Here is a 13,206-nt window from a genome sequence, read left to right on the forward strand (position 1 = left end):
GATTTTGACAAAATCCGTAAAATTGTGAAGTGGAATAGAGGTGAAGGGACACATTCAGAAGCATGACGTTAAATCCTAGGTCTTGTCATTGTATATTGCCCTGATACAAAAGTGTTGTCTGAAAACAATGCTGTCTTTATGAATAGTTTTAATTATAGAGGTGTTGTTATACTGTATTACAGACTATATTTTTTTAGGTTAAGTATCTTTAGTTGATTTTTTCTGTCACTTAGACAACCTAATTGCTTGCTATAGCAGGGTAAACCTGGTGCTTCAAAACACAGGAAAGAGACTGGCCTTTGTGATGCATGCAGTTCTTGTCATATACCACCTGCCAGCACACGAAACAGTTCTGTAATGTGTTTCTTGCTTTTTATTGTGCAATAAATGCATTGGTAGATTGGGCCTGGAGCTAGTGAACCGTAGGTTTGCCGGAAGGCGTTTATTACTCTTTAAACTTAGGTTTGATCCAATGTGGGGCAGGAGGGGTGAGGCAGATGAGGTGAAAGAAGGTAAGCTGGGTGCCACTAGCTGTGTTTTCCTTATTTATCCACCTTAGTTCTAGAGAAGTGGGTTGTCAAGATTATTCTTGTTTTGCTCTTTTTTCCATCTGCTTCCTTTTATTTCCTAATAATTACTAGGCATTGAAGAGACCATTTTGCTATTTACTGCGAGAGCAAATCAATTTGTTGTACCTACATTCTCAGCAGAAGCATTGCAGTGAAGTAGCATGACTATAATGCATGAACCTTTACTATCGCTCTGGGGAAAGCATTGCACCATTCTTTTAGCCAGCCACAAGGAAATAAACAAAACATGTCAGTGCACAAGCCTAGGGTTTGCATAATTTGCACAACCTGTAATTTAACTAATCATTCACATTGTATCTTGGCAAGATATACCTACAATGTGACTATTTCTATGTAATGCTTGCCAGATGTCTAAAGCAGTATTTACCTACCTGAAGGTTCAACTAGGTGTGATGGGAGAGATCTGTGCTTATGGATGTTGTTTGTTTTTACTTTGAAGCAGCCATGTAGGGCTGTTAATTTGTCTAGGGAATGGGTGCTTAATACTTTTCTCCTGTACTGTTTCCTCAGTCAAAATCCCCACTGAAGTTATCAGGTTATAAAACAGTTTTTTGCTGTTGTTACAAATAACGTGCTTAGTATTTTTAACCTAATTTGATTGATTGAATTTGTATACCACCCTATATATGAAGCTCATGGGGGGGGGTCACAACATAAAAATACACAATGAGAACACAAATACATAATAAAAATAAGAACAAAAACAAATATCTTTAAGTCATGCTGTTTAACCTAAACAATATATATTCTGAAGGTGAAATAGAAGTTCAAAATATCATGTACACACTGAGGGCCTAGAAAGAAATAGAATAATTGTACCTACTTTTCCTGACATGAGTACTCTTTTGAAAAAGAATATTATCTTAAAAAATTACAACCACCCAATGAACTTTTCAACATAAACCCTTTCCTTTCGTGTGTGTGTATGAATGTGTATGAAATCTCTATTTCTTAAGTAGCCTTTAGGCTGAGTGTGTCTTTAATAGGATTTGACTGTGTTCTTCAGCCTGCTATTAACTATTTTACTCACAATTATATAATCTGCCTATTTACATTCATTCAGTGCCATTGCCTGAAAGGGGTCTCCTTTCTTTTGTAGTTTCAACTTTTGCACTTAGTCCTATCAGATGGAATGCATGGAGTCAGGCAATTTTAATAATCACCCATGCTTTAATTATTGAAATGTTATGCTTTCTAAAATTTACAGCTAAATTCTATTTAAAAGACCTCACAAGAGACAGGTGGCTGGGACAGCTGGTTAGGGCTTTGAGGTCTACTGTGCCTCAATTGCCTTAGTTTGTCTATTGAAAGCTGTGGCGGTGCCTGGCATTACAATCTAAAAAGAGGATAAAGAGGTGGCGCCCACTACAGTTTTCTAGGTTTTATTTTGCACCCTTACAATTTTGATGCTTTTGTGTTTATCTTGATATTTTCATGATTACCTATTGAAACAAGACTTCAATTCATAGCTTCATTCAGTTCAAATATTGTGAATTGCAAGTGTGTATTTTATTGTTCATGGAAACTGTCCAGAGAACATGGTTGGATGGTGGTATACAAGTGTAATACATAATAATAAAAGTTCCAGAAGATTACCAATGATTATGGCAGCAATATGACACACTAGGGCTTCTCCCCCACCCCCCAAAAATATTTTTTATTGATTTTCGTGTAAATACAAGAATAACATATAAATACAGTAATTTGTCCAGTGGTACATTCTTATTAAATTTCATATGCAGAACACAGTAACACTAGTGCTTTAACAGCTTGGAGACTAACTGGGTTATTGAGGCATTAACTTTCACATGCAAAGGCCTTCTTCAGCAGATTAACACTGTGCCAGCCTTTCACATTGCTACATCTGCGGGCGCAAAACTTTTTCAAATATTAAGAACTGGGTAGCCATCTCCCAGTAAAAGCAGACCTCTGCCTGATGATGTATGTGGAGTGAAAAGCCTAAATGGATGTCGGAATGAGTAGGTGTATGTGTGAGACTGGATTAATAGATGGAATAGAAGGTAGGGCTATGTTTGTTCAGTTGTGGGGGGGGGGAGAGTGACACTTTCAAACTAATCCATGCTTCAGAGCTGGGTGAGGGGAAGAAGTCCTGCCTACCATTGGCTTCAAACAACCCATGATTGATTTTGGGTGCACCCACTGCTAGTTCTGCAAGCAACTACCCCTGAGGAAATGCAGCCCTCAATCTATGGAGTACTGATGTCATGTTCACCTAGTGACTCCTCCTAACCCTAGATAGTGGGGTTGCAGTAGTGGTTGATCTGGAGGTTATAAAGGGATTAATATCATTTGCCAAAGAAAGCAAGACTTGCAGCTTTCTCATCTGATGAAATGAGATTTATCTGTGGGCAAAAAGGCATTTAATGGCTTTTGGCTCTGTGAAAGCAGGAATGGATGATAGAGAATAAGACTTGTAACTGTAAAAGGAAACCAAAATCTCATGTCATAACCCATTATTCATATTTAATTCCCTGTTCGGTTATATAATTTCTGGTGACATTTTGTTAAGTAAAGAGGAAATATTAGTACCCACAATAAAATTATTACTATTTAGCTGTGCAGGATTAAGGGAATGAAGATCGTAAGGCTGCAGTAATAATGAATATTCTTGTGAAGAACTGGGAGGATTTTTATAAAGTTAAGACCTTTAGCTACTACCAAATACAGAGTTTAAATCTTTTGAATTATTCATTTCCTAAAATTTCAATTAACTTACCTTAATTAATTCCTAAACTAACATGCTTAAAGTTCAGATTTTTCAAATGTTTTAATTAATTAATTAATTAATTAATGTATGGAAGTGAGAGCTGGACCGTAAAGAAGACTGATCACTGAAGAATTGATGCTTTTGAATTATGGTGCTGGAAGAGACTCTTGAGAGTCCCATGGACTGCAAGAAGATCAAAATCAAACCTATCCATTCTGAAGGAAATCAGCCCTGAGTGCTCACTGGCAGGACTGATCGCTGAAGAATTGATGCTTTTGAATTATGGTGCTGTAAGAGACTCTTGAGAGTCCCATGGACTGCAAGAAGATCAAAATCAAACCTATCCATTCTGAAGGAAATCAGCCCTGAGTGCTCACTGGAAGGACAGATCCTGAAGCTGAGGCTCCAGTACTTTGGCCACCTCATGAGAAGAGAAGACTCCCTGGAAAAGACCCTGATGTTGGGAAAGATTGAGGGCACAAGGAGAAGGGGACGACAGAGGATGAGATGGTTGGACAGTGTTCTCGAAGCAACGAGCATGAGTTTTGCCAAACTGCGGGAGGCAGTGAAAGACAGGCGTGCCTGGCGTGCTCTGGTCCATGGGGTCACGAAGAGTTGGAGATGACTCAATGACTGAACAACAACAACAATTAATCTTACCTAAAGTAGTGCTTTGATGTTAAGATTGATATCAATTATTTTGTAAGAACTATATGGAGAAGACAGGTCAAAGAGCATGTGTGGTAATGATCATTCTTAGGTTTCCCACCAGCTACAGTTGCAGTGTGTATTGGTAAATTTCTGAAAATTAAATAAACTTGCAGGATCTAACTTGAGAGGTTTAAATCGCTGAGCATTGATGTTAATGTTACTGTGTTTTTAAACTGGTGTCTGGTCCATAGTTTTCATTGCTACCTTGTTAATGCAGCTTACAATTATGTCTAGTTCATCTTCAACCAAACCTGTTTTCCCAGAACATTTTTAAAGTGGTTTTAGTTCACTTCCAGAGGTGCCCTCCACTGACTCTCAAGACAGACAGATGCCAACAACAACTTTTCCCTTTTAGATACAAATGGAATAGAAAATAAGCAGATAAAAGTATGATTTCAGAACAACCATTTATTAAAGGTTGACATTTGGAAACTGCTCAAACTTGAACTCGGCTCATATTTGCCCAAATTGGGGAGGAGGGTAAAAACAGTAAGCACATTAAAATATAAAAACAAAACCTCTGATAGTGACTCCAGCTTTAAAAGTGCATTTATAATCATTCATATTGGCTCTTTCTGTACCTACCACAAGATTCCTGAAGTTGTAACCATGCAATAGGTTCCATGTGACTATAATAAATTGTATTTAGGGATTTATTACATGCATATACTTCAGATACTCCCTGGTTGGCCATTGTGATGACAGGATGCTGGACTAAGTGGGCCATTGCCTGATCCAATAGGCTCTTCTTTATGTTCTTAGAAAGGAATCTTCAACAAAGCCTGAAGAACTGTTATTGATGCAATCAGATTTGTGCCTATGAACACAGATGCCAATGGATGCATTTACCATCAGAAGAATATAGGGAAGATAATTTTTGCTAACTCCCACTTTCACCTGCAGCCCACCACCACCAGATCAGCTCCAGAAATTTAGTGGATTGTTCAGAACAATGTAGAAAGCGACATGGTGGAGGGAGCATCCAATGGACCAAAAGTTCTTTCATGAGTGAAAGGTGACCCATTAGTTTACACCCCAAATCCCTAAATCTCTAATCAACTTCAGATGGATGTGTTCATATTCAAATTATCTATTTAGTTCGCAGCATTGTTAATATACAACCCAGAGTGTTCTGCAATGTTGAATGCCAATGGAGTCATTCCACACAATGCAAATAGCAACTTTGGGGATGGGGTGAGTTTCAGCAGGATCCACATTTGGAGGTGGGGGTGGGAGGAAAATAAAATTTTCTCCCCCCACCCACTGACGTCCCTGTGCTACTCTGGATCATCTGCAGCTGCTACTTACTGTCAATTTTATATTTTTTAAAATCACGCATGTTAGTTTCATTCGCACAGTTATTGTTTCCAGCTTGGCACTAATAGGCACAATTTTAGTGCAGAGAGTAAATAAACCTAACTACTACCTTCTTACCTGAATATGAGGTGATATAACTGAGATGTTCATCATTCCAGCTTCTGCATAAAGTTGAGATGTAGAACACAGCTAATTGTTTTCTTAAAATCAAATTTTGAAGAATTTTAACTTATCAGTTTGGTTCAAATTTCACCTGGTATACTTTGATTGCTGGGATTAATGTTGCTCTTTCTGAAATCAGAGTACAGACATGAGTACTGCATGTGCATGAGATGCATAACTTATTATGCTGTACTTGTATTTTCATATTGTGTATATTGTATACAAATTTTCAAAATAAAGGTATTTTTAAATTTAAAAGTTGTTATTTTTTATAGATACACAAAAGTCCACTTCTCAGTTACTTGTGGTGCCTTCAGAACTATACAATGCCTTAAATGCATGTTGTAATATTTTTCTATTTTATACGATGATAAAATGTCTAAAAGCAGCTGCTGAGCTTGGACAAGGGCCTGTTTGTGTGCTGTTCTAGAAGCCTGTTCTGCAGCAATGGGTGCTGTTCAGCTAAGTTTTACTCAGAGTAATTCCACTGAAATAAATGGACCTAACTTAGTCATGTTCATTAATTTCAGTGGGTTACATTTGAGTCAAACTTAGTTGTGTTTGTGTGGTCTTGTCCAGCCCTCAGAACTGAATCATATAGTTGGACTATTATCTTTCCTTTGATAAGCTTCGTATTTCCTGTGCTGTTTCATAGATTACAGCTTTACCCAGCAGTTGGATTGGGCCACTGTGGAAGCTGCCTCCCTGCAGTCTGACAATGCAGGTTAAAGCCAAAGTCTCTGGTCCATGCAGCAAACCAACTGAAAGTATTTGGAATAAAGTTGTGGCCTGTTTTTCAGCCACCACTGTGCCACAACACAATTTCTCCCCCACTCCCATCACTGGAGCAATTACTTTTTACTAACATAGAGACACTTCTTTTTATTTTGAAATGCCATAGACTAGAGCACATCCTGAGAAAAGCAGTAATATATAATCCAACTGAAATCAATGAGGTTTAAGAGCTTAACTGTGGTATAAATCTCATTGATTTCAATGGGACCTAGGTACCCCTGGTTTTCTCTTGATCATACCCACTATTATTCAGTTATTAAACCTTTTGGGCTAATCAGACTCCTAGTTAATGTTTATAAAGAATGTAATTTTTGTACAGAGCATAATTTATTGGCATGATGCTATGTGTGCAGCAGAATTGCAGTTTTGTCCAAGCAAATGATTCTCTTCTGTTTTTAAAAAAGGTATCGAAAGATCTGCCTGAGAAACAGAAAGAAATTGAGCACCTGCTAAATAATTTGAACCAGCTTGAACAACAGTTAAGTCAGCTGAAATTGTGGCTCTCTCCCATCAAAGAACAATTGGAGCTTTACAACCAAGTGGGCCAACCCGGGGCTTTTGACATCAAGGTAATTAAACATTCACCTATATACCCGAAGAAGTGTTCAGACGATCATTTTACAGGTGGTATTTACTTTTTGGACAACCCTACACATGGGTGGGTTTGTAGTAGATAAAATGAAGAAGAATAAGAGCAATTACCATTTGAAAGACTTTGTAATCATGTTGCTTTGGCTGCCTTAAAAAAATACATTTCAGTTCCAAATCCAGAGAAATAACAATACTGAGTGTATTCCACTTGTGTTAAACTGGATGTCCAGGTAAGTTTCAGGGAGGAGTCAACAGCTGTGACAAAATGCTGCCTTTTAAGCCCAGTGCAAACTACATAAATATGAACAATCTAAACAAGTTCAGAATATTTTGACAAGGGCAAAATATTACAGGTTGTTATCACCAGGATATCCTGGCTGCCATGGAGGCTTAGTGACTAGCTTGGAAAATACCAGCCTGTCACTGTTCAGGTACTCAAATCCCTATGTGCTTAATGGGTGCATAGTTCCTTATATAAACGTGAAGCTAAGTAATTAGGCACTGTCTGTTGAAAGGGGTGCAGGCAATATTCTGAAATGCCCCATGGAACTTGTGAAACTTAAATCTTAATTAAAAGAGATTTAATAAAAAAGATTAAAGCGAATTAAGTATCTATGCAGGAAAAAGATGCTGTTGCTTTGATTCCGTTCTAGGAATAACTTTCTCTCGTTGTGTGAGAACAGGGCAGTAAGCTAGCAGTGAGTGCATTATTTATACAATTTCAAGGGCAGCTTTTATTTTTACTAAGTCAACGGTCACATAGCAATGTTAAACACGTGGTAGTAAAAATCTGATTCGTTGTTTTCTTTTTAGCCTTTTTTTTGGGGGGGGTGTTCAATTCTCTTTTACTTCTTGCATCTCATGGCATTTACTGATGTCTCTCTCAGCATGGCTGCAAGTCTCTCTGAATCTCTTTGCTGCCTTTGCTCTATCCACTCCATAGTTGTTTTCTTATTTGCATTTACAGCCTCCTAACTCTCACCTCATTCACAGGCTTTGCTGCAGTCCTACATCACGTATACCCCCCTGTTTCTCTCTGTACCCCATCTCTGCTCCCCATCTGTTGCTCCCCTTACTCTGGTACCTCACCCCACAGCTTTCTCTCTGCAACATCTGTCAGATACCTTTCATAGAATCATAGAATTGTAGAGTTGGAAGAGACTTTCCCCACTGGTCTCTCTGTACCCCAGCACACTTTCCTTTTTTGCAATGTTTCTATCCCTATTCCTGGCTTTGTTTTTGCACCTTTTCACATCGTTTAATGTAATCACACACAAGGTTTTCACTCTCCCAGCAACTCACACCAATGAAGAAGTCTTGGGTGCAGATGGGCTGTGCACAAACAATAGGTATTTGTGCCATTCTCCTAAAAGGAACAAATAGGCAGAGGGTTGCAACTGGTTTACAAGCCTTCAGTTGTCTTGGCCTATTACAAGGGTAGGGGATGAAGAGATCAGCAGAGACTCTGTAGGGTCTGTATAGTACCATTTATTGTTTGCTCCCATCGTTTTTAAAAAAGATTTTAAATTCTTGTAGTTTAAAATTTTGGAGGTCTGATTTATGTTCTGATTTTTATTTATTTTATATTTTATTGTGGTTAGCCACTTTGATACCTCCTGCAGCAAGAAAAAATTATGTACAGGTGAAACTTGAAAAATTAGAATATTGTGGAAAGGTTCATTTCTTTCAGTAATTCAACTTAAAAGGTGAAACTAATATATGAGATAGACTCATGACATGCAAAGCAAGATATGTCAAGCCTTTATTTTTTATAATTGTGATGATTATGGCATACAGCTGATGAGAACCCCAAATTAACAATTTCAGCTTTGGGGTTTTCATCAGCTGAACGCCAAAAGCATCACAATTATAACAAATAAAGGCTTGACATATCTCGCTTTGCATGTCATGAGTCTATCTCATATAGCTAATGAAAACAATTGCTTACATAAATGAACTTTTCAAGTTTAATCTGTATGCTTAAACATGTCAAATCCAGAATTGGATGGGATCTGAATGGGCAGAAATAAGTTCTGTATCACAGTTTGGGGGATTTGTAGCCCTTTAGACTTCCATCAGCCTTAGCCAGTGTGGCAAATGGTCTGGGGCGCTGGGAGTTTTAGACCAGCAATATCTGATTCTGATGTGAGAGCAATACACATGCTTAAATTCTGTTGATATTAATAGGACTTGAAACATTTTGTTTACGCTGTGTGGTGCTCTTTCTGTTTAGCATACAGTATGCTGCTGAGGTTGCTCTTGTGTAAGAATCTGCCTGCTACAACAGTTACTTGAAAGGACAGGAGCATGCTGTAAATGCAGCTTCACTTAAATATCTTTTTTTGGAAAGTAATTATTCAAAGCCTTAGGGGAGTATGTGTGAAAACAAGTAAGCATATTTTTTTTAAAAAAATAACAACACAACCTGGCAGTTTTAAAACAATTTTTAAACTTGGCAAATTCTTCTTTTATCTATAGAAAGTTTCTTCTTCTTCTTTGAGCTATAAATAAAAATGACTTTCACTGCCCTGCAGGGGCTCCCAAAGAAATTGAATAACAATAATTGTGTAGAGCTGCAAATGTTTACTGAAAACCACCTAAATCACCTTTATTCTTGAGTTCCTGTCATAACAGGTATGATTACAATCACTGAACACAGAATGTATTGTTTTGAACTCTGCAGGAAGAACATTGGATTTTTTTGGGAGGGGGGAAGGAAATAATGAAACGATAAGCATGTGCACAATAAGTTGTACATAGAGCAACATTCAGTGTTTAGAGAGATAGTCACATAGGGAAAATTATGTTTATGTTCTAATAGTGGGGGGAAATACAGAGTGCTACCGACAAGCTGTTATGTTCAGACCAGACTCCAGTTTAAGGGGTCCACAACAGGGCCCACTAGCAGTCAAGGGACTGGATACACAGCTAGCCATTCAGGCAAGGTCAGGAAGCAGTCCTGTATCCTACCACAGAGGTAGCTGTTCAGGGACAGTACAGGTCTTGTGGAAATACACTGTTCCAGCCTGGTAATGAGGCATTTTTTTGCTGGAACAGCTAGAATTACACCCGGGGTCCAGCTGAATTCCATCAGCTGGCACCAAAGCAGTGGCATAGGAAGGGGTGCGGAGGGGGCGGTTCACCCCTTCTGCCACTCTGGGAGGGGAGGACAAGATGGCCCCTGCCACCCTCCAGGTGTACAGCTCCTTACGGGCTGCATGTGCGAGCAGCATCCCATATGGACTGCGCATGTGCGGCATCCTGCGCATGTGCAGTCCGTACGGAATGCCACACATGCACAGTTTGGGATGCCGCTCGCAAGTGGCAGCACCCCGTACGGACTGTGCATGTGCATAGTATGTGGGCAAAAAGTTCCTGACAAATCTACAAAGAGATTTCAGGAATCCAGCAGTTGTCATAGAATAGTGCTAATAATGGAAAATATTTATAAAGAAAATGTGTGGAGAATTCTGAGAGCTCAATGAAGTGGCCAACATGAATCTCTGCCAGTAATGTTCTCAAGTAGCTGATATGATTATTTTTATAAGTAATTATATGTTGTAAGGCAGCTCAGGTATTTTAGGAATATCTTAGCTACTTACTGTACAGCTAAACTTAGCTTAATCAGTGAATTTTATTTATGGTATAATTCAGTAGTTGAGAGACCTAGATTTAAAATAGGCTTATCTTATGCTTTATATACACAGAGTAGATATCTTACTAAATATATATCCCATCAACAGCAATGATTTTTGCCCCATAATAATTTCTTCAGTAATAATTTGTAAGGATAAAATAAAGACTTTGATAAGTTATAGAGATGAGTATCAGGGGAAGCATCTATCATGTTAATATGCTAATCATTGTGTGCATGCTATTTATCACAATACATTTAATTGGCAGCAGATTGCTTTTATGGCAAAAGATAAGAATGCCAACAAAAGGGATATGAATGAAAACAAATCATGAAGAAAAATTAATTAGATCACCTTCCTGAATTAGACTGACCAAAAGAAGAGCTAATTTCCCTTTTAAAAATATACCAATGGCAGAGGAATAGTAAAGTTAAACAGGCGTTGTCCTTTATGTGTAATATATTCTTGTAATGAATGTCACGGTTCTAATCAATAGAATCCAGCCACTAGTTCTTTTCCTTTTTATTCATATCTGAGTAGTGTCAATAATTATTTCAGTTCAGCACATTCTTATGAAAACAATAGGTCAGTAGTTGAGCGCATGCTTGGAAAGCAGAATATCCCAATTTCAGTCCCTGGCACCTAGCTAAAAGAATAAGCTGGCAGTTGATGTGACCTCTGCTTGAAAACCCTGGAGAGACACTGCTTTCTACCACCTTGGGCTAGTAAAACAGCTACAGCCATTTCTAGAGCAGGATAGTGAAACCGTTGTTATCAGTACACTGGTATGACTGCTCTTCAGATTGCCCTGGAAGCTGCAGCTAGTGCAAAATGTGGAGTCTTGGCTGCTCACTAGGACAAGATATCCCTACCATGTTATGCCACTACTGAAAAAAATTGCACAGGCTGACGTTCAAGGTTCTGGTTCTGGTGTATAAAGCCCAATTCAACTTGGGAGCTGGATGCCTAAAAGATTGTATATATACAATTGATCGCTGTGCTTTGCAGATGAGGTCCTCCTGCAGATACCGTCTTATCAGGAGGTCTATTCCACACAGTGTAGGAATCAGATCTTGAGTGTTGTGGCTCCTACCTCTTCATAAAGGGAAATCCTGTTGGTGAATGGCTGGACTTTACAGTGCCATCTGGTGCCACAGTGTTATTACACATACAGTCATACCTTGGTTCTTGAACAGAATGTGTTCCAGGAGTCTGTCCGGCTCTCGGAAACATTCAAAAACCAAGGCGCGGCTTCCGATTGGCTGCGGGAGTGTCCTGCACCCAATCGGAAACCACGCCAGATATTCAGCTTCCGAAAACCATTCGAAAACTGGAACACTCACAAGGCATTTGAGATCCATGGTACCACTGTATAAAGCACTTTATCTTTATGAATGTAGCTGAGTCCTTACGTGACTTGGAAGAATATTCATACAGCAAAATATCAGGACCAGTGGGGCTTTGCCTTAATAGCATCTCCTACACTTAAATAAGGACGAGTACCAAAGTACCAATATTTCCTAGCACTTTGGGGGGGGGGGTAAGAAATAACTTTTTAAAGGCAATAACATACATAGTAAAGGAAGACAAATGTCAAAAATAGATCTTCATGTTGTATATTAATTGGCTTTTTGAAGATGTATGTCATGTTAGAATCACTTTTCTGAAGGCATTCTTTTCAGAAAATAGTTTATAGCAAAGAAGGATTCATGAAGAATCTTTCAAAAAACTTACTTTCTGCAGGGAAGACGGACTATATTTCTAGACAATTAGCACAAAAGAGCAATTAATGTTTTTTCAGTATATATGAGTAGGAGGGCACTATCTACTTAGTGATGGAAAGAAGGCTGTGCAATTATCTTAAGTTTAGGTAAGCAGAAGTTACATTGTGCTGAACTGTCATGGCCTTCAATTCTTGGTGCAAAAGTTGCTGGGTGGAATGGAGCTCCTGCAAAAAAAGTCACTCAACATAAAACAAAGCCTGTCCATGTGTTCCCATTAGTCTTCCATCTCCTTTCTGTAGCCTCTGCTTCCTGGCCCCCTTCTTTTAGCTATCTTTGCTCTTTATATGGGCAGGGAAGAAGATGGGAAAGGATCAGATAGCTGGCCAGGCCACCAGGCCACTCCCAGCCACACTGTGTTTATATATGGTCTCGCTAGTTGCAGCATGGAGCAGACATGAGCCCCAGCTGTGTGTAACTCCCCCCAAAAATGTGTACCAAAAACTGGTTCTAGAGTTGAATGGTGATTCAGAGATCTATGATTGCAAAAACTGAGCAAGTAAATCAAAATAGTAAGGTAGATAACTAGCCATTTTGCTGACTGCCAGAGCTACGAATAAATCACCTGTTTGTATCAACTATTGATTATATGAAATGAATGCATATATAAGCTGTCTATATTAATGTTACAATGTTTCCTGTCAAACTTGGGAATACATTGCGAGTAAGACGGAAGTAGAACAGAAATGTTCTAAAATGTCTAGGATTTTATTTGCTTAGGAAAAATAGTGCAGGAGAAAAACATCTGAGAGTTTGTGAAATACTTTAATTTCAAAATAAATAATTTGCTGTGGCATTTACAAATACTTAAAAAGGTTGTAGTATTTCAGAAAAGAAACTGTAGGATCATCATAACATTCACAGCAAGTCTATCTATGAGCCTTTGAATGAAAGCA

At 38.5% G+C, this 13,206-nt stretch overlaps 1 protein-coding gene across 6 annotated transcripts in view; it reads left to right on the top strand.

The window, feature by feature from the left end:
- DMD (dystrophin) overlaps positions 1 to 13,206 on the top strand; it is a 1,040,101-nt gene that overhangs the window by 685,560 nt on the left and 341,335 nt on the right. For all 6 annotated transcript variants that reach the window (XM_033147196.1, XM_033147200.1, XM_033147197.1 and 3 more), the window contains one exon: positions 6,708 to 6,872. In XM_033147196.1, the coding sequence (XP_033003087.1) occupies positions 6,708 to 6,872 (165 nt within the window). The remainder of the gene's footprint in view (positions 1 to 6,707; positions 6,873 to 13,206) is intronic.

Source organism: Lacerta agilis, chromosome 4 (assembly GCF_009819535.1).
Source record: "Lacerta agilis isolate rLacAgi1 chromosome 4, rLacAgi1.pri, whole genome shotgun sequence".
NCBI lineage: Eukaryota > Metazoa > Chordata > Lepidosauria > Squamata > Lacertidae > Lacerta > Lacerta agilis.